The sequence below is a fragment of the Hipposideros armiger genome, unplaced genomic scaffold (assembly GCF_001890085.2).
Source record: "Hipposideros armiger isolate ML-2016 unplaced genomic scaffold, ASM189008v1 scaffold_129, whole genome shotgun sequence".
Classification (NCBI taxonomy): domain Eukaryota; kingdom Metazoa; phylum Chordata; class Mammalia; order Chiroptera; family Hipposideridae; genus Hipposideros; species Hipposideros armiger.
The window spans coordinates 3,479,733-3,506,010 of NW_017731479.1; the positions used below are offsets into that span (position 1 = coordinate 3,479,733).

A 26,278-nucleotide genomic window follows, 5' to 3' on the forward strand; every position below is an offset into this window, starting at 1 on the left:
CACACACACACACACACACACACACACACACATTTAGCAATGCCTGCAGGTGTTTGGGGTTGTCACAACTTGAGGCGAGGGGTGCCACAGGCAGCTAGTGAGTAGAGGTCAGAGATTCTACTTGAAATCCCAGAGTACACAGGAGAATCTCCACCACAAAGAATTACCAGGTCCAAAATGTGAATGGTGCCAAGGTTGAGAAAACAAGTATTGAGAAGGAATGCGCAAACAGTGCCAAGCTGCTGTATTGTGGAGACTTAGTTCTTCATCATCTTACTCCATCACCTGGGACTCCTCAACCCTCCTTTCAGTATTTACCTAAGGGGCTCATTTGGACACATGAAATACTGACTTGGCATCATTGTGAAAAGCATGGACTCTGAGGCCAGACTGCTTGGGTTCAAATCCCAGCTTCTCCACTTATAGGCTGCATGACCTTGAGCAAGTTACTCAACCTCCCTGTGCCTCAGTTTCCTCATCTGTAAATGCAATAATGATACTTGCTCCCATTGGGCTGCTATGAGAAGTAAATGGGTCCTTGCACAGAAAGCTCTTGGCCCCGAGGAAGCATTTCATCAATGTCCATTATTATTCCTACCATTTGCCAAGCTCATGGTGCCAACACTGGCAATGCCAGTGTTAAAATGCAGTTATATCTGGCTCCAGGGTCCACATCCTTCCCTCTGACCTTGGCTGCTGGGGGACGTAACTCAATTATCCCCCAGAATTCAGTTGATAAGTAGGACGTCCATCATCCCAAATGGATGAAGGTTGGGGGACAGCCTTGAGTGGTCCTCCAGCTCTCCTGACCAGCTGACTAAATTCTAGCCATTGTAAAGCTGGCGTGACCAGAGACAGAGGAGAGAAAGCACCCCCAGACTGCAGAGCCCTCTCATCTCCCGCATGGAATTCTGGCCCAACCTCCGGGAAGATGGATCAGGCACTAATTATAACCTGTCCCCAGAACTCCTCCAGGAACAGCGGGCGAGTGGGGCAGCTGATGAGCTTTAGCAAGTGCCCCAAATCTCCTCTTCACTCCTTGATCTGTCTTCGCCCAGATGGGAGGTTTCTGTGAGGGCGTCTGCTGCGTGACTTTGCAGGGGAATCCCATATGGGGTTGGGACTCAGTGAGCCACTTCGATCCCCACAGAAGTTTCTACAGCCTTGGGGGCTTACGGCAGCCACGGAAAGGAAGGGCAACTGTGGGTATGTGGCCTTGAAGGGATGGAGATAAACATGTCCAGGTTCACATCCTGGTGACTCCTAGAGCGAGGTAACCTTGGGCAAGTTCCTTCACCTCTCTGAGCCTGTTGCAAAATAGGGTTGACAGCAGTAGAACCTCATAGGGCTGTTGGAAGGATTTAATAAGTAATGTATACAATGTACTTAGAATAGTATTTATTGATGCATGGTTAGCCGCAATCAGTGGTAACTGTAATTGGCTGGGATGCAAAGAAAAACAATTTTGGAATAAGATCAGGTCACTATCTAGTTCATTGGCTATAGGTCCGTGTTATCTCTAAGGAGGAAAAGGAGGTGACTGGCAGACACTAGGCCCCTCATTTTAATATTTTGAAGGTCCCCAGGTCTCCTTGCCCTGTGACTATTTTCCTTGTACTTGAGCATGATTGGAGGCTATCAGCGGGTTTAAGAGTCAGACAGCCCTGTAGGTGACTGAGCAGTGCTCACGATGATGCTAGTGGCATGCTCCTCTTGGGGGTGGCAGCCCTGGCACCCAAGTGGTAGCAAGACTTTCAGTTCCTTGGAGCAGGAGCTGGAAGCCTTTCCAGGGTACAGGTTGCAAACTGATGAGCCATGGGCCAAATATTGTCCACAGATGTGTTTCTCTTTCTTTCTTTCTTTCTTTCTTTCTTTCTTTCTTTCTTTCTTTCTTTCTTTCTTTCTTTCTTTCTTTCTTTCTTTCTTTCTTTCTTCTTTTAAAGAAATTTTATTGGGGAACAGTGTGTTTTTCCAGGATGCATCAGCTCCAAGTCAAGTCGTTGTCTTCAATCTACTTGTGGAGGGCGCAGCTCCTTGGCCCATGTGGGAATCGAACCGGCAACTTTGGTGTTATGAGCCTGCGCTCTGACCACCTGAACTAACCAGCCGCCCCCCACAGATGTGTTTTCTTTATCCCATACAATGCTTTACAGGATTTCAAATCAGTTGCCTCCATTTTAAAAATGACATGGTTTGCATACAAGTAAAAAGAGTTTCGGGTTTTGTTTTTTTTTAATTGGGCTATTGAGGCGCCTGGGATGGTAACATTCTGTGATGGTAATTTTTGGCCAGGGCTGTACAAGCTGACAAGACAGAGCACGTTCTCTCCCATCCACCCAGGCCCACCTGCCCTTGCTGCATTACACCTGCATGGTGTAGGGTGTTCTCTGCCAGAGGTAACAGGGACCCATCAAAGGCCCTGGAGGAGGGGCCTGGCTGCAGTGCAGCATTTGGGATTGGAAATCCTGGCTCCAGTTTGGACTCTGCTCACCCTGAACAAATCACTCAACGACTTCAACCCTCGCTGTGCTCATTTGTAAAGAGGAAATGAAAATTACCTCTTCCCAAAGGTGGCTGTGAGGATCCAGTGTATTGATGTAATAGTCGAAATGCAAATGAAAGTTCCATGAAGTCAGAGACTCAGACTGTCATGTCCTCTGCTGTAGCCTGGGACAAAGCCCAGTGCCTAGCAAACAGCAGGCATTCAGTGTGTGCATAGTAAACAAATGAATGAATGAGTAATAGTACCTTGATGGCCAGGCTCACATTACATGCAGGTGCTCAATACATGCACAGTGAACAAATGAGTGAATGCATGAATGATACATATCAGTACGTCTAGTGCTGGGCACACAGCTGATGTTAAGTACACATATATTGAATAAATAATATACGTCAGTACTCTAGTGTCTGGCATACAGCACACACTCAATACATGCTTATTGTTGAATGAATCATTGAATGAGCAAATTAACAAATGTATAATGTCTATGCACCTATTTCTAGAGCCTGGCATAAAAGAGATGCTCAATAAATAAATTGGAAGGAAGGAAGGGAGGGAGGGAGGGAGGGAGGAAGGAAGGAAGGAAGGAAGGAAGGAAGGAAGGAAGGAAGGAAGGAAGGAAGGAAGGGGGAGGAAAGGAGGGGCTACCAATCTAAAAGGCAGAACAGATGTTAGGTAGAATGACAGCGTAGTTAAAGAGAAGCCCAAAGGACGTTTCTGCAAGCAGTGCTTGGCTGGGACTCGCTGGAAGTGCCTGTGCCTTTGCAATAGCCATGACAGTACTTACAAATGGTTGCTGAGTCCTCATTTTCTGGGCAGTTGGAAAGCGCTAGCATCAGCAGGCAAATGCAGAGCCAGCTGCCATCTGCTGTGACCCAACAGGACTGGTCAACGTGCCTGTCTGTGCTGCCTGGCTTGGGAGTCACCAGTGACCCCACTGGGGTAATACGGCTCCCAGCATCTCCGCGAGGGAGGCTTAGCGCCCATGCCCCAATCTGGGTGCCCTCTTCTCTCAGCTCCACTCTTCTCCTGCTCTGTTCCCTTCCCTTCCCTTCCCTTTTCATGTCTTTCCTTTTTTCTGGTTCTAATGATGTCCTGTTTCTGATTCAAGACTCCTTGGGTTCCAAGAAAGAAAATCTTTATTGAGTTAGCTTAAGCCTAAAGAAAGGAATTAAATATATATGTGGCAGGTACCGATTTCATAGTCATGGGTTTAAGGGTGCAGAAATGTTTCTTTATTATTATTGCAACAGATCCAGGGCTTCCTACTTTAATAATTCCCATCCTACCTTTTCTCTTATGTACACACAGTATCTTGCTTTGCATAAACTGCTTTTGTTAATGAAATGAAATTTTTTTTGAAAAGAAACTATAGAGAGTCTTAAATAGGCTAACAATTGCTCGAAGGAAATAGCTGCAAAAATAAATACAGTGAAAATAAAGCAATGTTATTAAGTTCTAGCTCGTTATGGTAGCCCCACTGCCCTCTCTGTTAAAAAGAGAGATTAGTAGGTGTTTAAAAGGGTGTTTAAGACAGGCTAGCACCACATGGATACTTCCTTTTGGACATACTCAGAAGAATGAAGATTAAAATGAAAAAGGAATCGCTGTCTTGCAAGGTGATTCAAAGTCATTTAAAATATTCTCTTTACCACCTAAAATTGTTTCCCAAGAGACTCAAAATCATCTGGTAGACCTCCAAATGTCCTCTTTAGTCCTTTTAATTCAATTTAAGATTTTAAAGCTAAAATCACATGCTTCATGCTTTTCCCCTAAAGTGTCCCCAGTGGGGCTGGAGACGGAACTCAACCATGGAGGTGGAAGGAGTGCTTCAGAGAGAGACCTGCCCACACTTCATGTTGCAGGTCTCAAGTTCACCTAAAATTTACATTTTACTCTCTATATATTTGGTGTTGGTTGTGATATAAAAACTATCATTTAAATTAAATTATGTTTACCCTTTGGGCCAGCTGAGTGGCTTAGTTGGTTAGAGTTGGCTTAAGAGTGCAAGCTCTGAGCAACAGGGTCGCCGGTTCGATTCCCACATGGGCCAGTGAGCTGCACCCGAGCTAAGCTGCCAACAGGTGGCAGGATGGCTCAGCTGGTGAGAGCATGTGCTCCTAATAACAAGACTGCCTGTTCAATGGTGGGCTACACCCGCCTGTAACTAAGACTGAACATGGCACCTTGAGCTGAGCTGCCGCTCAGATGGCTCAGTGGATAGGGCGTGCGCTCTTAACAACAAGGCTGCTGGTTCGACTCCCACATGGGATGGTGGCTACACCCACCTGCAACTAAGATTGTAACACAGCACCTTGAGCTTAGAGGCCACAAGCTGTCGACGGGCAGCCAGATAGCGACTGGCACCCTCCACAACTAAGACTGAAGAACAACAACTTGGCTGGTACCCCTCCTCAATTCCCTAACACTGTTCTCCTCTCCCAATTCCCCAATTAAAAAAAAATGTTTACCCTCAATTTTTTCTCAATATCTAAGAGTAATTAACTCTCCAGGAATATACATTTTCTGTTTCTTGCAGCTTGATGTTAATAATGTTTCTTAATTACCCAGAAATAATTTCAAAGGTAAAATGAAATAGCCTCTCCCATCATTTAAAAAAGAAGTCAGTTATGTATGATATTGGGTGGGGGGGAAGTGGGGCAGCGGATTAGGGGAGGGGGGTTGTCACTTCGAGGGGTAAAAAGTATAACTATTGCACTGTGTTGTACAGCTGAAACTAATTCTTAAAAATGTGTATTTCACAATAAAAATAATTTTTAAAAATCAGTTATAATGCTCTAAGACATGAGGGAGAACTTTTTTAAAGGAGGTAATGAATAAAATAAGATTATTTTCAATATGCAAATATTCATGTACAACTCTGCTTAGATAATAAGAGGAAAAAGTTAATATTTGCCCCTGATTATAAGTAAGCTGTATTTAACTGAATCATGTTGATGTTTTTTCTTTATATTTGATATTTGGAAATGCGATTCTGATCAGTCTATTCATAGATACACACCAAAGCCCTGTGAATGCAGACAGATACTGAAGTGTTTCCGCAGTGACTCAAACACCACATACAGCGTTGCCATTGACAACGCAATTTTCTGAAATGATGAACAATTTCGTAAATTTCCAGATAAAACGAAAATCAATCTTTCTTTGATTTACCTGGAAGTTGCCTTCCTGAAAAATTAAGTGTAGTATATTCAAACTATGCCAAAAAAAAAAAGAATCCTGTTTCCATATAAAATAGAATGAAAGTCTAGGTGTACATAATCACCAACAGAGTTTTCAGCTGCATGACAGTGGGGTGGAAAGTTCGATCTGAGAGGGTTCAGGACACAGGACAAGTCTTTATTGGGTCTCACGCATGGTGGGACATCTGATATCTCTGAGCCCGGGCTATTAAATGCCAATCATTGGGACAACCAAGAATGCCCCCGATTTTGCCACATAACCCCTAGGGGTTGGCACCACTCATATAGAGGAACTCCTGGCATCCCCTTGGCTGTGTGGGTTACCTTCAACATGACCCTATTGGTGACTTTCAACATGAGCAGGGGCCATGGGACCTGGAGGTGCTAAGAAGCCCTGTGACCTGGTATCTCCCTTCTCTGCAGGGGCTGAAGATCAGCGTTCTTTGGACTCTCTACTATGGCATCCTCAGTGCTTTCGCACCTGTGTACAGCTGGATCCTGGTGCTCCGGGGCCTGGTGGGCTTCGGGATCGGAGGGGTCCCCCAGTCGTAAGTAAATACCCCGCTTTGGCCTTCCAGCCAGGCAGCTAGTTAACTATATTCATGGCCTTGAGGGATGTGAAGATGGTGTATGGGGCATTTGGTATCAGGAGCTATGATGCAACCAGAGAAGAGCATCAATATAAGTATCGCGATGATTAGCAACAACAAAAGCAACACAATCGCTGGAAGGTCATAAGTGGGGAGTCATCATGAAAAGAGTAGATGTAGCATGGATCGGACATTTCTCTTGGACACATCACAGCAGGCCCAGAAAGTGTGAGTTATTGCCATCTCTGTTTTACAGTTGAGGAAACAGACTCAGTGGGTACAATCATTTGCTCAAGTCACACCGTGTCTAGGTGGGACTAAGAACCCGAGTTTATCTGCCTGCAACATCCGTGCTCATAACCATTATGCATGCTGCTTCTCACCGCTTCTAATGTAAGCATGAGGCAGGGGGCGGGGCTTACGATTTGAGTTGGGTGTTATTGTGTTGTCGCTGTTGTTAAGGTACTGAGACTAGTCTGAGTTGTAGGAAGAAGTCACTCTCTCCTGGGAGACTGGGGAATCCTAAAGCAGAGATTGACAGACGATGTCATGTGGGCTGAATCCAATGTGCTCATTGGTTCTCTAAATAAGGTTTTATTGGAACACAGCCACACTCATTCATTTACATATTACATATGCCCATGTTCATGGTATAGCAACAGAGTAGTCTCAGCAGAAACTCTGTGGCCTGCAAACCCTGAAATACAGAGGGTGCCAAAATAATGCATACACATTTTAAGAAAAAAAAACTGTACTAAAATTGTAATACTCAATATATACTGACAACAAAATATGAATACAAGTCACATTTGACTTCTGCAGTTACAACGGGTGTTCATAGTGGTTCCCATCAGCATCTAGACACTTCTGATTATGGCAAAGTACTGCTTGAGCAACGTTGACCAGTGTCCATTTGCATACATTTTTTTTGGCACCCCCAGTATTTACTGTCTGGCCCTTTATAGAAAAGTATGTTGACCCCGCCCTAAAGGATGAGGGTAGCCAATATTTAGTGTTTACTAACAGGAAGGTGCAATTCTAAACAGTTTACCCAGATTATCTCATTTAACCCCTCCCAAATTTCCCCATCCAGTAAATTCTATTATTAATCCCATTTTACATATAAAGAAACTGAGGCACACAGAGAGAAATCACTTGCCCCAGGAGACACAGCAGGAGGCAGAGCCAGAATCTGAACCTGGGCGGTCCAACTCCAGAGCCTGGGTTCTAACCATAGAATTTACTACCTTGCTATTAAGAATGTAAAGGACTGGTTTTTTTTTTTTAATTAAAAAAAATAATGTAAAGGATTTGGAAAGACTCACGGGGAGGGGAGTTGGGGAAGATGTAGGCTATTTCATAAGAAAGAAAATACAAGAAAAGAGGAAGCTGTATAGCTAATGTTCCAAGTTGGTTCGCTTGTCAGGCTGAGATATGTGAGAACTAAAGCTGAGGTTGAACCGGTAGACCAGGGGGAGCTTGTTAAAGCCTTGAATGCCAGGCCAAAGTTGCAGGATGGAGGAAGTACAAATTCCCCCAATGGGGTCATTCATTGGGAATGATGGCAATGAAGACCACTCCTACTTCAACCCTTTGATTTCCAGAACCATGTATTCCTTCTACATAGCACCCCATAATGGCCCTTGGCTAAAGGGTGCATTGTGTCCTAGAAATAGTACCCTGTCCTCACAGGGCATCATCTGCAAGCTGATGCCTTGGGGGCACCTTCAAAAGACTGTTCCATCACTCTCTCAGGCCAGCAGCTTCAGGGTGGCAACGTATGTGACCGGACCGTGGACTTCATGGTCCTATACCCGCTGTGGCGTCTTCTTTATTACACATTGGCTCCCTTGGTCCAGTGCACTATTGTGTGGGATCCTGTGTCAACGGGTCAAATACTTTCAAAGCCCTCGGATCGTGGTGCTGGCGGAGACCCTATAGGCAAGAAAGGCAAACCAGTATCCAGAATATGTGCCAGTTTTGGTGAAGATGAATCACTGCTCCGTCTGAAATGGAAGGAGTCCAATGTAAATAACTTGCCACCAAGTGACATGGGATGGTTCCATCCTGGGGGCTCCACATTCATCTCTGTTCCTGGCAGGTTGGTTCTTTGACGGCGGTAATAGTAAGATCGGCCTTGGTGGGTGAGGAGCTAGGCGTTGCACCACTGCAGTCCCTCCCTCTGAGCATCAACAGTTTAGTGATTGACCTCTTGAGCCTGGTGAGTGTCGCAACTGGGGACAGGTGACCTAAAAGGGTGATGCTAATGCTGAGGTAGTGTGGTTAGACCACTGGATCTGAAACCAGATCATCCAGGTTTGAATTCTGACTCTGACACATAATAGCTGTGTGACCTTAGGCAAGTCATTAAACCTTTCTATACCGTGGTTTCTTTCTTTCTTTTTCTTTTTAAGAAATTTTACTGGGGAACAGTGTGTTTTTCTAGGACCCATCAGCTCCAAGTCAAGTAGTTGTCTTCAGTCTAGTTGTGGAGGGTGCAGCTCCATGGCTCATGTGGGGATCGAACTGGCAACCTTGGTGTTATGAGCACTGTGCTCTAACCACCCGAGCTAACCAGCTGCCCAGAGTCTAAGTCGAGTAGTTGTTTCAATCTAGTTATGGAGGGTGCAGCTCAGTGGCCCATGTGGGAATTGAACTGGCAACCTTGGTGTTATGGCCAGTTGGCCAAGGTGGTTAGAGCACGGTGCTCATAACACCAAGGTTATACCTCGGTTTCTTCATCTTTAAAATGGGGATGATAATATACCTGCACCATTAAGTCACGTAAAATATTAAATAACAATACATGTAAAGTGCCCAGGACAGTGCCTGGCAGAACAGTCAATAAACGTTAGCATGCATCTGGTCTGCTGAAGGCTTTGGTAAGAAGCTCTAAGTGTCAGCGTGGTGGACAGTGGATTCAGTGTGTAACTGTAGACAGAACACATGGGAAGGGGAGGGGATGTGACCACATGGATTTAACACGGGATCAAATCCCCAGGCTCTTTCTGCCACTTAGAGACTGGAGGGACAGTGAATGGGTCTCAGTTCTCCTCCGTCCCTCCCTCCCTGATGCCTTATCGATCCCACAGGACTGCAGAGTAGGCATTTGATAAATCCTCCTGGATCTGGGATGAGCTTAAGAACCACTGGAGCTTGAAGCAGAGGCCATTAAGCCAAGCTTATAAATATGGGCTGGCAGGGACTTGTGGCCAATGTGCTGTACTTCTGGTCCAACTCCAGGAATTTCTGCAGACACAGCCACTGCCCCATTCATGAGCTGTTCATTGACCAGGGGACAATTGTCCCCTAGTGGCTGCAAGAAAGGTGCTCACAGAAGTACACATGAAATTTCCTTCCCCTGGGACACTCAGGTAGATGACGGCAGAACCAGCCTCCAGACAACCCCTTGGATTTCCTTCCCCTGTGAGGAAAGGGAGAGCCACTGAATAGTCAAAATGTCCACAGCGATTCTTGTTCAAAATGGTGGCATGAGAAGCACTGTTTTCTACTTCTTTTTCCTCCACATTTTCTGGAAATGAAAGAAAAGGTATAAGAAATGGACTAGATCTTTTAACAGTGCTGGAAAGCAAGAAAAGGGTGCCATCAGCAGACCAGACATTTTCAGGAACCTCTGGAAGATTGTAAGCAATGGAATTGCAATGACAGAGTAGCTAGAAGAGAGAAAGACCACCTCCTAAAACTGCAAAGAGGAGAGATCTTTGGGGAGAGAGGACAGGACACCAGGGGAATAAAGTAAGGGACACAGAGCGGTTGGGAGTGCCTTTACCCCTTACCCTTATGTCCTGAGGGTCCTCAGCTTGCCTACCTGCTCCCTACCCCACACCCCAGATGTCATGCCTCCCCATTTAGCTGTTCATTTATCGAACACTACAGTATCCTTTCCGTTTGTTTATTGAGCTATTACTACATTGCAGGCACCATGTGCTTTATACACATGACTATTTTAAAACTCACAAAACCCTAACACAGATATTATTGTCTCCATTTCACAGGTAAGAAAACTGGGACTTTAACTTGGAAGTTTAGTAACATGCCCAACGTCACACAGCTAGTAAAAGGCAGAGCTGAGATGGAAACATCATTTAACCCTCCAAACGTATTCTCTTAACTACTCTATTCTATAGCTTTTTGTCCAGGAGGAGAGCAAATGAAAACCACAAACAAAATTACAGAAGAGGTATTTAGCCACCCAGGAGAGCCACTGGCTTCCCAGCACTTTCACTCCATTCATTTACATTAAAAATAATCGTTTTAATTATGCAGTGTTCTTATCTGCTTATAAAAATGGCTCCCCTAAGTTCATTATTTGGAAACATTTAGTTGAAGATATTTTTATGCAATTAAATGTAACTAAGAGTTTTCATTCATTTAGAATAGCTTTATCCAGTTGCACCACCTCACAAAACCATATGAATAAAAATTTGCTGTATAATTTTTAAAAGCCCAACAATCAGAAGTCCTTACAATGCACTCTGAATTTTCAGTAAAAATACAAATTATTATTTAACTCTTTTTAAAGTTTTCTTTCAGTTTTATTGAGATATAATTGACATACATCACTGCATAAGTTTGTCAGACAGCATGACTTGACTTACATATCTTGCAAAATGATTACATCAATAAGTTTAGTTAATATCCATCATCTCATACACAAATTGTATTATTATTAAGGAGCCCATCCCCCTGCCCTGATCTGTACCTTTCTCTTTCTTCTTTCCTTTCTTCCTTTTCCCAAAGTAATTTTTCACATAGGTTCTTGGTGATAACAACAACAATAACATTAAGAGTGATGATGATGATGTGATGATAATGTCAATTGAGTGCTTACCAAGTGCTAGGTACTATGCTAAGTGCTCTCTGCAAATGACCTCATCTTGTCCCTTAACCATCCTATTATTGCTATTTTACAGATGAGAAAACAGGCTCAGAGATCATAAGTGACTTGCTTAAGGTCAGATGGTTATTAAGTGGAGGTTAGGGGTTACCTTTTACTTTGTTACAAACCAGCCCAACACTTATGGCTTAAAACAACCATTTATTTCACTCACGATTTTGCAGTTCACTGTTCGGTTGTTCTGGTCTCAGCAGGGCTCACTCATCTTACTCATGTGTCTTCAGTCAACTGGTGAATTGGATGGGGGTGGGGGTTAGGCTAGCATGGCCACGGCTGGCTCCTCTATGCTCCACGTCTTATCCTCCAGATGGCTAGCCTGCGTACCTGATCACAAAGCACCCAGGCAGGAGTCCCGGGCAGCACGCAGAAGCCACAAAGCCTCTTGAGGCCTAATCCTGGAACTGGCACAACATCACTCCTGCTACATTCTGTTGATCAAAAGCAAGCCACAAGGCTCAGAGTCAAGGGATGGGGACATAGACTCTGGATGGAGTGAGCTGCAAATTCACATTGCAAGGGAGCACAGACACAGGAAGGAAAAATAGTGGGGCAACTTTCGCAAACCATCTACCATATGGAGAAACTGGGTTCAAATCCAGGTCTGTCTCATGCCAAAACTCTTCCACTTGAACAAATACTGGGAACGAGTTCTGAGCTTCCACAGTCAAGTCTGAGTAAACCATTGGGTCCCTGGTACTGATTTGGAGATCATTTTGCAAATGTAGAACAGGTGCTTCTCTCTTTAATTAAAGCAGGAAAGAGAACTCCCATTTAGGAGGCCAAATAATTCTGTTTTGTCTATGAAGCAACATTAAGAAGAAAGAGACTTTAATTCAAGCAAGGGAGTTAAATGTAATGTTATTTTTATCATTACAAACAATACATTTTTGTTGTAGACACTTTAAGGAATGTAAATAAGCACCCCAAAAACAAAACAAAACAAAACCTCTAATTGCCTCTAATTGCGCCTACCGCCTCACACAAAAAAATTCAAGATGCAGGTGGGCATCTGGGCACATCATTTCTTATTTCCAGTAGAGGGTGCTGTGTGCTTCAGCAGAAATGCCACTTACCTAAGAGGCGGGGATGGAAACTTTTGTTACCTGGAATCCTATTTGTGTTTTAGCTGCTCTTATAGATGCATGCCCCAGGTAGCCGCCCACCTGTTCGTTCTACCTTGAAACCTGCCTCAGAAGGTTGTTTTTTTTATTTTTTATTGTGGAATATACATTTTTTAAAAATTAGTTTCAGCTGTACAACACAGTGCAATAGTTATACTTTTTACCCCTCAAAGTGACAACCCCCTCCCCCAATCCGCTGCCCCACTCCCCTCCCCCCATATCATACATCTCTATTACAATTCCATTGACTCCACTCCCACACTATACTCCACATCCTGTGACTCTCTCTATATATTCACTTACAGTTGACATACAATATTATACAACATCAACTTCAGGTGTACAGTGCAGTGATCAAGCTTCTACCCCATCCATGAAGTGGTCTCCGTAACAAGACATGTGACCATTAGAAGGTTCTTCAGATTGGTGTCTAGAATGAGCTTGCTCACAACCTGTCCTGAGCATGTCTTTCCTCCAAAGACTAAGCACAAATGCCATTGGAGATCACAGGTCATTTCTTCCCAAGCACATGATCCAAATGGTCAATTTCTAATTGTCCAAGTGCTGTAAATGCAATTATTTGCAGTAGGGGTATGTTTACACCAGTAGCAGCTGCTTCTTGGCATTGCTAATTTCATTGCTCATTCTTTTATTCTTTAGTGTGATTGTAATACTCACCACACTTTGGATGAAGATCAAACAGCTCATTTGCGTTATGAACTGCTATGAATAATGGCCAAGTGCAGGGCACAACAATTACAGGAAAAGATGTGTCTTATGGCATAGGTTGCAAAAACAATAAATTGAAAACAATCTAAGTATTAATCAGCAGGGTTGCAGCTGTTAAGAAGTAATGCAGTAGATCTGCAGGATGTTAATATGGAAAGATTTTCTACCTGTCTTATTGGAAACAGACCCTGACAGATTCAAGAGCAAGTACAGTTGACTGGAACAGCATGGAGGTTAGGGGCACCCACCCCAGCACAGTAAAAAATCCAAGTATAACTTTTGACTCCCCCAAAACTTAAGTACAGTCAGCCCTTCATACCCACAGGTTTTGCATCGTCAGATCGAGTCACCCAACCACAGAAGGCAAACAGTATTTTCTATCCATGGATGGGAAACTGCTGCTGGGAATGTGAAAATAGTTTTCCACCTGAGGTTGGTTAAACCTGCGGATGTGAAACCAGCGGGTATGAAGGGCCCAAATCTGTGTATAAGTGGACCCACCCGGTTCAAACCGGTGTTGTTCAAGGGCTGACTGTAGTTGTTTACTCTGGGCGACACTGCAGCATACATCTCCAAATTATCCCGTTCAAGGGACGAGTTGAGGGCTGCTCCGGGGAAGGTTAAATTCTTAGCACTTATGGCCAGCCATACATATTGGCAAAGCATCTTTTAATGACCAGAGAAAGCACTCAGGGAAGAGTGACAGGTACTGGCAACTGGAGGTTTAGTGGTGAAGCGTAAGATTCGAGGCATTTGTATGGGTGGAACACAGACAGTATGCTGCATGTGTTAAGAAAAGAAAGGAAGGGCTGGAGGGAGGACGGAAGGATGGAAGAAAGGGACGGAGGGAGGAAGGGGAAGGGAATTGAAGAAAAAAGAAACATACTATTTTGCTTAAATGTATTTATTTATGTAGAGAAGGGGCTGGAGGATTGCAAACTGCTGGTAATAATGGCTTTGGGGAGGGAAATGAGAGGACCATCACATACTCTGTATACTTATGTATTGCTACATTGTCTTACAATGAGAATGGATTCATGTACTACTTCTGTAACTTAAAAAAAGACTGCACGCTACAGGTTCATTATAAAAAGAAATCCTTGACATCTAAGGACAGGAATAGCTTTGCCCTTAGAATACGCTTTTGCACATTTTCGCAAGGTTAGTCGTTTGGCTCTAATTTGGTAGGGTACAGGTAAACATACTTCTCATTTTATTATTATCATTGATTTTTAAAAATAATATAAGCTCACCTTTTGGAGAATAGAATAAAATTTCAAAGAAGATTACAGTGACCACTGTAATCTTTTGTAATCTTGGTCCCTGTTTTCAAAACTGAGTTAATAAAATTCCTAATGGCTTTTGTTGAGAGAGGTATTGTAGGAATACAAGTTGGAACAACTTTTTTGGGAACCACTTTTGTATATATAAGTATATACATATGTACGTCTTAAAAATATGCATACTCTTTGACTTAAATTCTACTTACAGGACTCTATCCTAAGAAAACCATGTGAATATAGATATTTCAGCCTAAAGATGTTTATGGAAGTATTGTTTATAATTGTGAAACCATCCAAATAGGGAAGTGATTGATGGGCTACATAGTATAGACAGACCTGGGTTAAAATTTTGGCTCTTCCACTTATGAACTTACTAGTTGTGTGATCCTGGTCAACTAACAACTTATCTGACATAGATAGATACAGATATGAAAATGGAGGTTAAAGATACAAACACACACACACACACACACACACACACACTCACACACTCACACACTCACACACTCACACACTGGAAATTATACTTACCTAACCTCATTCACTTGCAATGCTTATTGAGTAGATGATCCATGTGAAATATCTAGAATGGTGTTTGGCATATAGTAGGTCCTCAATAAAAGGTAGCTATTATTCATGCATATGATAGACTATATGTGTGTAAGAGGATTTAAAATAGCATGGAAGTGTTTATAAATCAAATAACAAATAGGGTTCACAATTGTTGGATATGATCTCAGCTAGCGGGGTTCAGAGAAAGAGAGAGAGAGAGAAGGAATGAATCAGGACAGAGAGGGAATATAATAAAATACCCTGCTAGGGGAGACTAGATGACATTGACTTTTTTCCCATTCTTTTCTCTAAATAGGGTACCGTATTTCCCCATGTATAAGACGCACCCATTTTCAAAAACTTTGGGGTCTAAAAACTGGGTGTGTCTTATATAGTGGTTGCAGATTTTTTGACAGTGATGAGGAGTTGTATGAATTTTATGATGAATAAAACTTGAGTTCAATAATTTTATGTAATACATTTTGTTTTCAAATTTCGGGCCCCAAATTAAGGTGCGTCTTATACATGGGGAAATATGGTATATCTGAACTATTAAAGCCCCAGCCTTTCCTCTGAAGTATGCGAGGAATTATTTTCCTTCTCTGGACAGAGGTGCCTTTCGTAATCACTCTAAGAAGGACTTCTCCTGGTGACAGAACTATTTCTAAACCTCCATGGTATGGCTGAGGCCAACTTTTAACAAGTTAGATGCTCTACAGGATTAGCTGATGTAGGTTGGTTTGCATAGAAACAGACAGACTGAGGCAGAGATTCTTGTACAAGTGGTTTATTCAGGGAATGCTCTCAGGAGGAGCCTGGAAAAGAATGAAAGATGCAAGAAAGGTGAAGGGAAGAAGTCAAGCAAGGATATGGTTTCAGGGGAAGTCTAGACTCAGCCTGATCCCACAGGGAGCTCAGGAGGTTCGGTTGTTCCACAGAGTCTGTCCCACCTTGAGGTACGGAAGATGGGCCTTTTGTACCCAACACCAGCCTTCAGCCTGCTCTCTGGAGAAGGTACTTCTGTGGTGAGGCAGCTCCAATCGCTGCAGAGCAATCCTAAGAGAGGGTTGCAAGCGTGAGCCGTTAGCAGCAGCAGCTGGGAGGTGGGCACACTGACCTAGTAAAGGGATTCCAAGAAATCTAGATGGGTCACCAGCACCATCTGCCTCTAAAGAGTTCATGGAAATTAGCTTCCTTCTCCCCCCACCTCCCATAGGATCCAGGAGAGTAACATGAGGCCACCGAGTAGCTCAGATGCCTGGCTTAGGTGGGAGATGAGGGGAAAGAGAAGGCCTCCTTTTCCTAGCAAAACAAAGGCAGCATGGGGATGTGGCCTGCAAGTTTCCTTCTCTTCCCAGCCTGTCCACTGGAGGCAGTGGATGGAGGAGGTTGCCAGGGCAGTTAAGGCATTGGTAACATTGAGCCAACAAGTAAATCAACTGAGCAGATAAGTAAATACACAGAAGATAATGAGACCCGGATTTCTCAGTGTTGGAGAAGGGAATTACCAACATGGAAACTGAAAAGGTTAGAAAGAACCCAACCTTCTGGTTGGGCTAGAATTGAAAGTATCAGTATGAACTCATTGTTGTTGTTTTTTAAAGATTTTTATTGGGGAATTGGGGGATGGGAACAGTGCTGGGGAATTGGGGGGAGGGGAACAGACAAGTTGCTGTCCTTTTGTTCTTCAGTCTAGTTGTGGAGGATGTTGCTTCACTGGCCCAAGTTGGCACCATCATTGCGCTCTTCCCGGGCGAGGCAGATCAGTCGCCGGCTTCTGGACGGCCGCTCACTGCGGCTGCTGGCCGCTCATGCTGGCTGCTGGCTACACACGGTAGCCCATGGCAACCCACTGCAGCAGGGGCTGCAGCCTACGCTGTCGCTGGCGACTCACAGCAGCCCAGCTCCAGATTGAGCTGTTGTTCAGCATCTTAGCTGCGGAGGGCAGTGTCACTGGCCCTCATATGTGGGATCCGAACCGGGGCCTTCTGGTGTCCCAAGCCAGCTCTTAACCAACACGCCACTCAGCCAGCCCTCGTTGTTTTTTTTTTTTTTTTTTACAAACCACATATACACAGATAGGTATATATATAAAAACAGATATAGGTATATGGTGTCCATGTATGGTGGGGGAGAGAGAGAGATTGAGAAATGGAGAGACACAGAGATGGATGGATAAGATAGATAGATAGATAGATAGATAGATAGATAGATAGATAGATAGATAGCTCTCTTAACTGTGTCCACTGAGAAATCCTAGAAGCAATGACATCCCCTTATCAACGAGCACACCAAGCAGCCAGATCTTGGTCTCAAAATACCATCCTCTACCAATAGGAGCCAGGGCTCCCTAGAAAAATGACTGATTCCATGGCTGGGGCAAGGGAAGTGCAAGATGAGGCTGGACATCTTTTTGTGCCAGAAAGTGAGAAAGAGATCAAGGAATGGAGACATGTCAAAAAGACATAGGCATCAGCTTAAAAGGGCTTTCACTGGCCAGATCTGGGACAGTCTGAGCATCAGAATAATAATGGCAGTAATGGATTACAATCCACTGAATAAAATAGAAACCCGCAAGTCCTTACCAGTTAAATGAACAGATAGATAGATAGATAGATAGATAGATAGATAGATAGATAGATAGATAAAGGGGAGCAGGGAAAGCTCTTCCTTATAGTTGGATGTCGACTAATATCTGTAGATGGAATAATGGAAATAAAAATACGATTTGTTGCCATCATTGTGGTGGATGATTCAGGCAGAAATAGTCAATAGATGGGATGCTTAAGCTGGTGGGTAGAGGTTCGATCGGGAAGAGCATATCGGCATAATCTCTGAATGTTCCCTTACAAAGTTAGTCATTACAAATGGAGAAACGGTAACTTCAGGATGGAGAAATCTGTCAAACACCAACTTGATCTGGTGATGAAGGTTAATATCACCGGTGATACGACGGGCTGACCTGGTGTCCCCTGATTTCAGGCACTGGAAAGAGCTGGTATCATTTCTCTGGGGTTCCTGCCAACAAATCATGGCCTGAGTCTGGTCACAAGGAGATAGCAGATGAACCCAAGATGAGAGGCACCCTACAGAAGGAAAGACCTGTATTCTAAGATTGTTCAGGACTTGAGCGGAAGGGAAAACCTGAGGAACGGCTCTCGAATGAAGCTGCCCATCGTCCCACCACCCTATTTTCACACTGGCGTGTGAGGAGGGCTTGGTGGTAGCAATTATTAAATTTGAGAATCATATGGGGAGTTATTTTCAAATGTATATGCCAGAGCCCCACCCCTGAGACTCTGTTTCTGAAGGTCTGGGGCGGGACCTGGGGATCTACACACATAGAAAGTCATCAATGCCAGGAAATTCTGATGTAAGTGATCCGTGGACCACACACGGAGGAATGTTGGCTTAGAAATTTAGAAAGCGGTAGCAATCTTCCCCTCAGTCCTGACCTTCACCTCCTTTTCTCTCTCTTTACTTTCCCAGGGTGACGCTGTATGCTGAGTTCCTTCCCATGAAAGCCAGAGCTAAGTGTATTTTGCTGATTGAGGTAAGGAGGGTTGGCTGGGTTTCTAGAGAATTCCCGGTCTTTGGCAGGAGGTTCTCAGGTGTCTTGAGCCACAGGGCAAGGAAAGGGGAGGTTAAGAAAAATATAACAGACTCAGTATGCAAAGACTTAAACAGATCAGTTATATTGACTTTTGACATGGTTGATTTAAAATATGGATAAGTTCTTCAACTGACAAGAAAATTCAATCTACTATCCCTTAAAAAAAAATGGTGACAGGGAGGCGGTATGTCGTTCTTGAACTGGAAATGGCTTTTATCTGAGAGTTGGTGCTGAATGGTGCAGCTTAAGTGGAGCCAACGCTTCCTACTCCTCCAACCCCACCCATATCATCACCTTCTACCCTTGTTTGTACCTAAATTTACCCGTGTTTTGTCTGGGATCTCTGTTCTAGGTCACCTCTGTGGTCCATTGCTGCCTTAAAACTCTCTTGGTCCAGCCAGTCCCTCTGAAGCCCCCCTTCTCCCTGGGTCCTGTGACCCATTTTCCAACTATTATCTGGAAGATCTCAGGGCAAATACACAGCTGCCCAACGGCCCCTCCTCCATGCAGTGGCAGAATGGTTTATTTGTTCCCGCTGGACACTAATGTCCACAACGAGGACCGCGATGCCACTCTGACCTCCCTAGTCACCATGACCACACTGACAACATTGATCACATTGACCCCACAGCCCAACTTAACTATCCTGACGGCATCTAACCCTGATCAGTCAGGATGGTAGCCGGCTGGTCCACACTGGTATGGATGAACCAATTGTTTAAATATTGAAGTGCATCTGTGACAGCTGATCCTGAACCCTGACTACCCCTCATCACCTGACACCCCATCATCTCTTAGGACACCCCCCTAGAACTCTTCACGATCCAGCAACTAAAGAGTTAACTGCTGGCATAGTCATGGTGGGAGGTGGGGGGAGTGTATGTCCATTCTGATTGGTCAGTGCTATCCCAGTAGTTAGACGTGTTGACTGTCACCCTGATTGTCAGCAACAGATATGGACTGTGGCTTATTTAAGCAAGGGGGTTTAGGAACACTCTTGGGGGCTCCCAGAACTGTTGGGGTAGCTAAAGGACCAGTTTTGGAATGGACAATAGTTGTCCATGTCAGGGTCACAACAGACAATAACATGCTCAGATTAGGGTAATTTGAAGAAGGTTTCACAAGGGGACTCTTTATAAAAAAGTCCTTGCAGGGGTGTGACTACTACCCAGGCCTGCAGGAGCAAAGGGAGGCAGTAATTAGCAGGAGGGGGTGGAAATGAGTTGTAGGGTGAGGGCTATTGGACGGGAGCTGTGACCTTCAGCTGAGGGAAGCAGCCAGCCCATCACCATCCTGCAGAGAGAGAACTAGAAGAATCAACGCCCCTCCCTCCCTGTGAGGGTCCCCATTGGCTGCACCCAGTGGGAAGCTAAAGAACTAGAAATGTGTGGATACAGTCCATACAAAGAAGGATAGAGCCTTACACGGAGAGGCAAACAGAAGATATTGAGCCCCACAGAGGGCAGTTCTGGTAAAGGATACGAGGTTCTGTTTGGTAGCGGAAATGGATGTCAGTGGACAAAACACAACATGTCCACTACCATGTCGGCCTCACACGATATTTGATCATATTGATCTCCTTAACCAGAGCCACCACCTTGCACACTCCCGTTGGCACCACGCAAATATATATTGTGGATGGCACCTTCGGGAGATGTACAAGATGGCGGCTCTGGCCCAACCATATGGACCACAGGAAAAGTGATGACTATTCTGACCTTGTTGACCCCAAGGACCCTTTCCCCGCATGGATTACCTTGTCTACAATGACCCTGAAATTGCTCATTGTATCGACCATCGCTGCCCCCATCACTAACCCCCTTTCTCCTGTGCCAGGTGTTCTGGGCCATCGGGACAGTGTTCGAGGTCATCCTGGCTGTGTTTGTGATGCCCAGCCTGGGCTGGCGTTGGCTGCTTATCCTCTCTGCTGTCCCGCTGCTCCTCTTTGCTGTCCTGTGTTTTGTAGGTATCTTTTAAGAGACCTCAACCTCTGCCACGTGGCCTTCTGCTGTTTGTGTTTTGGTGGGGAAGGGTGGAGGAGGAGGCCACCAAATCCACCTTTTAAGATTATTTTTCTAAGTCAGGAAATGAGACAAAGGAACAGGGCCTGGGTACTGGGGTTCCTCCAGACACCATTAGGATGTTCTTTAGGGAGATAGCAGGGAATGGGGGGTGCCTTGTGTCCTCCACTGTAAGACCTACACTTAAGGTGACTGTATTGGAATAGTTGGGGCTCTTAAATTGCAAGTGACCGAAACCCAATTCAAACTGGCTTGAGTAAAAGAGAGAGATAGACACATGACAGAGGATTAAATATCTGGCTTCAGACACGGCTACGTCTAGGGGCTCAAATGATCTCTCCGTCTCCGTTCTGCATGAACTTTACCCCCCCAGGCGGATCATGCCACATACATATCATTTCATGTGTAGACCACATGCATGGAACACTTCACAGCCAGTGGGCCCCAAAATAAGCCTTTAGGCAGGTAGGTCTCATCTATAGTAAATAATATTTGTAATAACTCCTGGTAATGACAATCCATATTGTCTGAGTAGCAGGCTCTGCACTAGGCTCTTTACGTGCACTATCGTGTTTATTCCTCCCAATAACCATAAGAGGTAGGACTATGATGAGTGCCTGTATCAGTTAGGATGACACCAGCTGCTATAACAAATAAAGCTCATACATTCAATAACTTAACACAATAGGAGTTTATTTCTCACATGACAATCTAGAATGGGTCCTGTTTGGCAATGTGATTCCCAGGCCAGGTTTCTTCCAGCTTGGAGCTCTGCAGTCCTGTAGGGCTGTGGAGTGATCTGTATGCAGATTGGGGAAGGGCTGGTGGAGTCACATACTAACCTCCTAAAGCTTTGGCCAGGAATGTTCTGCTCATAGGCCATTGGTGAAAGCATGTCACATGGCCTCACCTAGATGCAAGAGGGGCTAGGAAATGTAATTCCTGGCTGGGTGGCCATATCCAAGGACAACACTATACTATGGAAAGGGAAGTATGAATTTTAATGGACATTAGCAATGTCTGCTACATTCTCCTTTTACTGATGAGGAAACCGAGGCCCAGAGAGGTTGACTGACTCGTCAAAAGGCACACAGCAAATAAGCAACAGAACTAATCTGAACCAGATCTTCTTACTCCGAGTCTCACACTCTCCCATTTTATAGATTGCTATTGCTTCATTTTACAACAATATATTTATCTAATTAGTTGGGATTGGGACTCTTAGGCCTAAAGGTCTTTTTGGGTTTTTTCTGTCTCTTAGACTGGTTTACAAGATAATTTTGAACACAGGTAAAGTATAGTTTCCTGAGAGATGGGGATGGGGATGATGATGATGATGATGCAGTCATTTTTTTTTTCCAATATTTTTTTTGGTGGCAGTCTTAATGTAATTCAACCTTCACCTGGAACTCTGACAGCAGCACCGAATAATAGTACCAGGAACGGCAACAATAATAACCATTTAACCCATTCCAGGCACTGTGCTAAGCACTTTGTCTGCATCATCCTATTTAATCCTCTCAGCAACACTAAGAGGTAGATCTATGATTATGCCCATTTTGTGGATGAGGAAACAGAGGCACAGAGAGGTCAAGTAATTGCCCGAGGTCACACAGCCAACATACTCAATGGCAGAGCCAGGAGTTGAGGGTAGTTTTCTGGCTCCAAAGCCTCTATTCTTACCATCTCCACAAACAAATGAGTATGTCTCTGGGACCCAGTGTTCTGTTCTGCCTTAACCGGTCACGCCTGGGTCCCCTGTCCCCTACAGTGGCTGCCGGAGAGTGCAAGGTATGATGTGCTGTCTGGGAACCAGGAAAAGGCCATTGCCACCTTAAAGAGGATAGCAACAGAAAACGGAGCCCCCATGCCGCTGGGGAAACTCATCATCTCCAGACAGGTCAGTGCCTGGCCCACTGACCCTGCGGCTTGGTATCCCTGTGTGTGCAGGGGTGCACGTGTACCTGGGTGGGATGTGCGTGTCTGTGTGCTCGTGAGTGTACATGGAGTGGATGGGGGTGCAGTGAGCAAAGGGAATCGAGCAACTCCAATCTGTGTGTTTTCACTGCCAAGTCCTAGAAGCGCCACCTGGAGAATTTAGCTAGTGATTAGGGAAGTGTAAATGCAGTGTCCGCGAATGGATCCTGTAGCTACTCTTGCTTCAGTTTAGACTTTCAGCGCCCATGAAGTCTGATTAGCAAACATGATTTATGGGCAAAGGCTGGACAATAAAGCCACATCAGGAAGACTTAGATACAGGCCGCCAAACCGCGCCTGGGTAGACATCCGTAATGGATGGTGTGTCGCTCTAGGTGACAATACCATCAGGGAATCCACCACAGGGAGAATTTATGATCACCTTCCGTGTGCGTGTGCACTTGTGCACCACGCACTTAAGGAGAAGGGAGCCCTATTAAAGGCTGCAGTCCCTGTTCTTGTCCATGGCAAATACCCTTAAGCAAACAACAAACCGTATAGGCATTAATCTTTTAAAATAAAATTATATTTCTGATTGTTTCTATGTTATGCAAAAAGAACTGAATGGAATATCACCAAATTGAAAGGAGGTGTTTGAGGGCCGGGCGAGTGGCTCAGTTGGTTAAGAGTTGGCTTGAGCGTGAGCTCTGAGCAACAGGGCTGCCGGTTCGATTCCCACATGGGCCAGTGATGTTGCACCCGAGCTGAGCAGTCGCTGAGCTGCCAACAGGTGGCAGAATGGCTCAGCTGGTGTAACAACAAGATTGCCTGTTTGATGGTGGCCTACATCCACCCGCAACTAAGACTGAACTTGGCACCCTGAACTGAGCTGCCGACCGGATGGTTCAGTGGATAGAGCATGCGCTCTTAACAACGAGGCTGCTGGTTTGACTCCCACATGGGATGGTGGCTATTCCCATCCGCAATTAAGTTGAACACAGCACCTTGAGCTTAGAGGCTACAAGCTGCCGACGGGAAGCCAGATTCAACGAAGATTGAAGAACAACTTGGCCGGTCCCCTTCCCCAATTCCCCAATAAAATCTTAAAAAAAAGAAAGAAAGAAAGAAAGAAAGGAGGTGTTTGGCATGGTCTGACAATATACAGGCCAGGAGACATACCCAAATGCACTTGGGGAAGCACAGTGGTCCCGGAAGGCTCCAAGAGGGAGGTGAATCCTGAGAAAAGCAAAAAAGAAGCAAAGGGCTTACCAGAAGCAGGCCAATTCTCCAAAAGCAAATTTTCCTGGGTTAACTTGCCAATATATCAATTGACCAAAAACATGTTTTAAGGATTATTGTCTTTTAATGTATTTAGTAAATAGGTATATATTTTCCCTATGTACATGTTAATACATTTGTTTATCAATATGTTCTCTCTATAAATATACCAAAATATATTCTGTAAATACAGATATTCTCAAATATATTCAATAAACATACTTAATGAATGCTGTCTTTTATTGAAGACTGTATTATAAAACTATCTGTATTCATGAAGACATTATTCATAGACAGACTAAATCACCCATGGTCTGTAATTTTGGTTTTTTTCACTTTGAGCATGTTTAAATAAGTAAGCATTTCTCAAACTGCTACTAAGAAAAATATGTTCATTAACTATATCTAAGAATATAATTAATCATAGAATATATTTTTAAAAGAACATTGTAAGCGAAAGATTTGATAAATTAGCAAATTATATGAAATGGGCAAATGGGTCATTTAATCAATCTTTTGGCAAATTGGCTTTTGGTGAATTGATGATCAGCTCATTAGTTTTTGTTACCTTGACCTAGAGTTGGGGACAAGACATGAAATAATTGGACACCCCTTGGACTGGTTTTCTGTTCTCTGCATCCATGGGACCACCTGAGAGCCCTCAGGGGGGGCCAAACCCAAGGGGTCTGGTTGGGTGGGGCCTGCGGAATGTCTCCATCCTCCAGAACCAAGCCTCTGGACATTGCCCGGTCCTGGCTGAAGGGGCCGTATTGGCTGCATTGGGCTGGGGAACTGTGTGCTGTGGATTTGGGTCCTGGGTTCTCGGAGGCTGGGTGTCCAGCCCACCAGAAACTTCCGTCTCAGCCATGGGTGTCCACGCGTCTCCAGCCACCAGCCAGTGCCTACACATCTGGAAGGGAGGAGAGTAAGCCGCATTTTTTTGTCTTGAAACAGGAAGACCGAGGCAAAATGAGGGACCTTTTCACGCCCCACATTAGATGGACGACCTTGTTGCTGTGGTTTATATGGTAAGAGCCGTTTCTTGACACTTTGATCCCCTTCATTTGTGCTGCTTTGGGTTTTGTTTTATTTGTTTTAACACCAAGCACAGACAACTTTTTGATCTCAGGCAGCATTTGCAAAATTCAGTAGTTTGAGCATCATTTTTCCTGACTTCTGTCTTATCCAGATATCACCTTAGTATTATTTTCCTAGTCTTTTTCTTTAATTTGACTCACATTTTACTCAGATAAATGCTTTTTTAAAAGAAACTATATGTATGCTTTAAAGAAAAAAAACACCTTTAATTTCAGGCCATAGATAGTAGGTGCTCTTAAAGAAATATAGTAAAAAGAAGCTAGGCTGATGGTTTGCCAAGGCATTGAGTGATTGTATTTAAGAGACAGAGATAGGGGTCACCAGTTAGTTTAGGTGGTTAGAGCGTGGTGCTGATAACACCAAGGTTGCCGGCTCAATTCCCGCATGGGCCACTGTGAGCTGCACCCTCCTTGAAAGAGTCAACCAGGCCATTGTAGCATGAAAGCAATGTGTAATCAATGACCATGGCTGTTTCCCAATAAAATTAAAAAAGAAAAAAAAAAAGACAACAACAGACAGAGAGGGGAGGTGCTAAGGACTCATTAACATAAGTAACTCATGACTCAAGTAAGCTTTGGGATACAATCAAAAGAATTGAAAGGAAATGTAAAAGGTAATTTTTTTTTCACAATGAGATTTCATATTTATGCCATATCAGTTCTCTGCTCCGCCACTATTGCCTTAGATGTCACCAGTGGCACAGGGCCCATATTTTGGGAACCACTGATTGGGTCAACTTGGGCATTCTTAGAAATTTCAGTCCTGATCTTGTTCTACTTTTCTTAAATAACAGCCATTGGCAGAGGTTGGAGGGGGGCATTTGCAGAGAGTCATTACCTTGAACCCCACAACTAGTCAACTAGTACAGCTATTCTTTCAATTCTCTTTCTACCACATCATGTACACAGCGTTACAACAGTGCACAAAACTGGCCTGGGTAAGGCTTTGTGTTGTGTTCTAACAAGCTCTCGACTCTCCTAGTCACCTTTGAGCAGAGGTGCTAATTAGCAGGGGAGTGTGGTGAAAGTGGTCAATTGCAGGGCACAGTAGGGAAAAGCTTTGATAATGTACAGAACTGGGCTCCATTTGTAGAAGTCTACCCCCGCATTCCTAAGAGCTGAATCAACTCATCAGGCATTTATGAAATACCTGCTGTGTGCTCAGTACAAGTGTGGCGTCTGTAGGATTTTTAATAGGGAGTGTGTTGGGGGGAACAGAGTTGGGGGTATCTATCTTTGAGTGCATGTGATTCTGTTGGGCTGACACGACTCCAATACTGAAGCAATTGAGTAGAGACTTAATTTTAGCGCACTACAGAAATCACTGAGTTTGCGAGTATATATTGTAACCCTAAGGACATTTTTTTTTTAAGATTTTTATTGGGGAATTGGGGGGATGGGAACAGTGCTGGGGAATTGGGGGAAGGGGAACAGACAAGTTGCTGTCGTTTTG

General features: G+C 44.3%; 1 protein-coding gene across 1 annotated transcript in view; it reads left to right on the plus strand.

Moving 5' to 3' along the window:
* Nucleotides 1-26,278, plus strand: part of SVOP (SV2 related protein) — a 55,599-nt gene that overhangs the window by 14,190 nt on the left and 15,131 nt on the right. Inside the window, exons 4-8 of the mRNA XM_019649065.1 lie at nucleotides 6,130-6,254; nucleotides 18,389-18,452; nucleotides 20,349-20,474; nucleotides 22,305-22,433; nucleotides 24,683-24,756. Of these exons, the coding sequence (XP_019504610.1) occupies nucleotides 6,130-6,254; nucleotides 18,389-18,452; nucleotides 20,349-20,474; nucleotides 22,305-22,433; nucleotides 24,683-24,756 (518 nt within the window). The remainder of the gene's footprint in view (nucleotides 1-6,129; nucleotides 6,255-18,388; nucleotides 18,453-20,348; nucleotides 20,475-22,304; nucleotides 22,434-24,682; nucleotides 24,757-26,278) is intronic.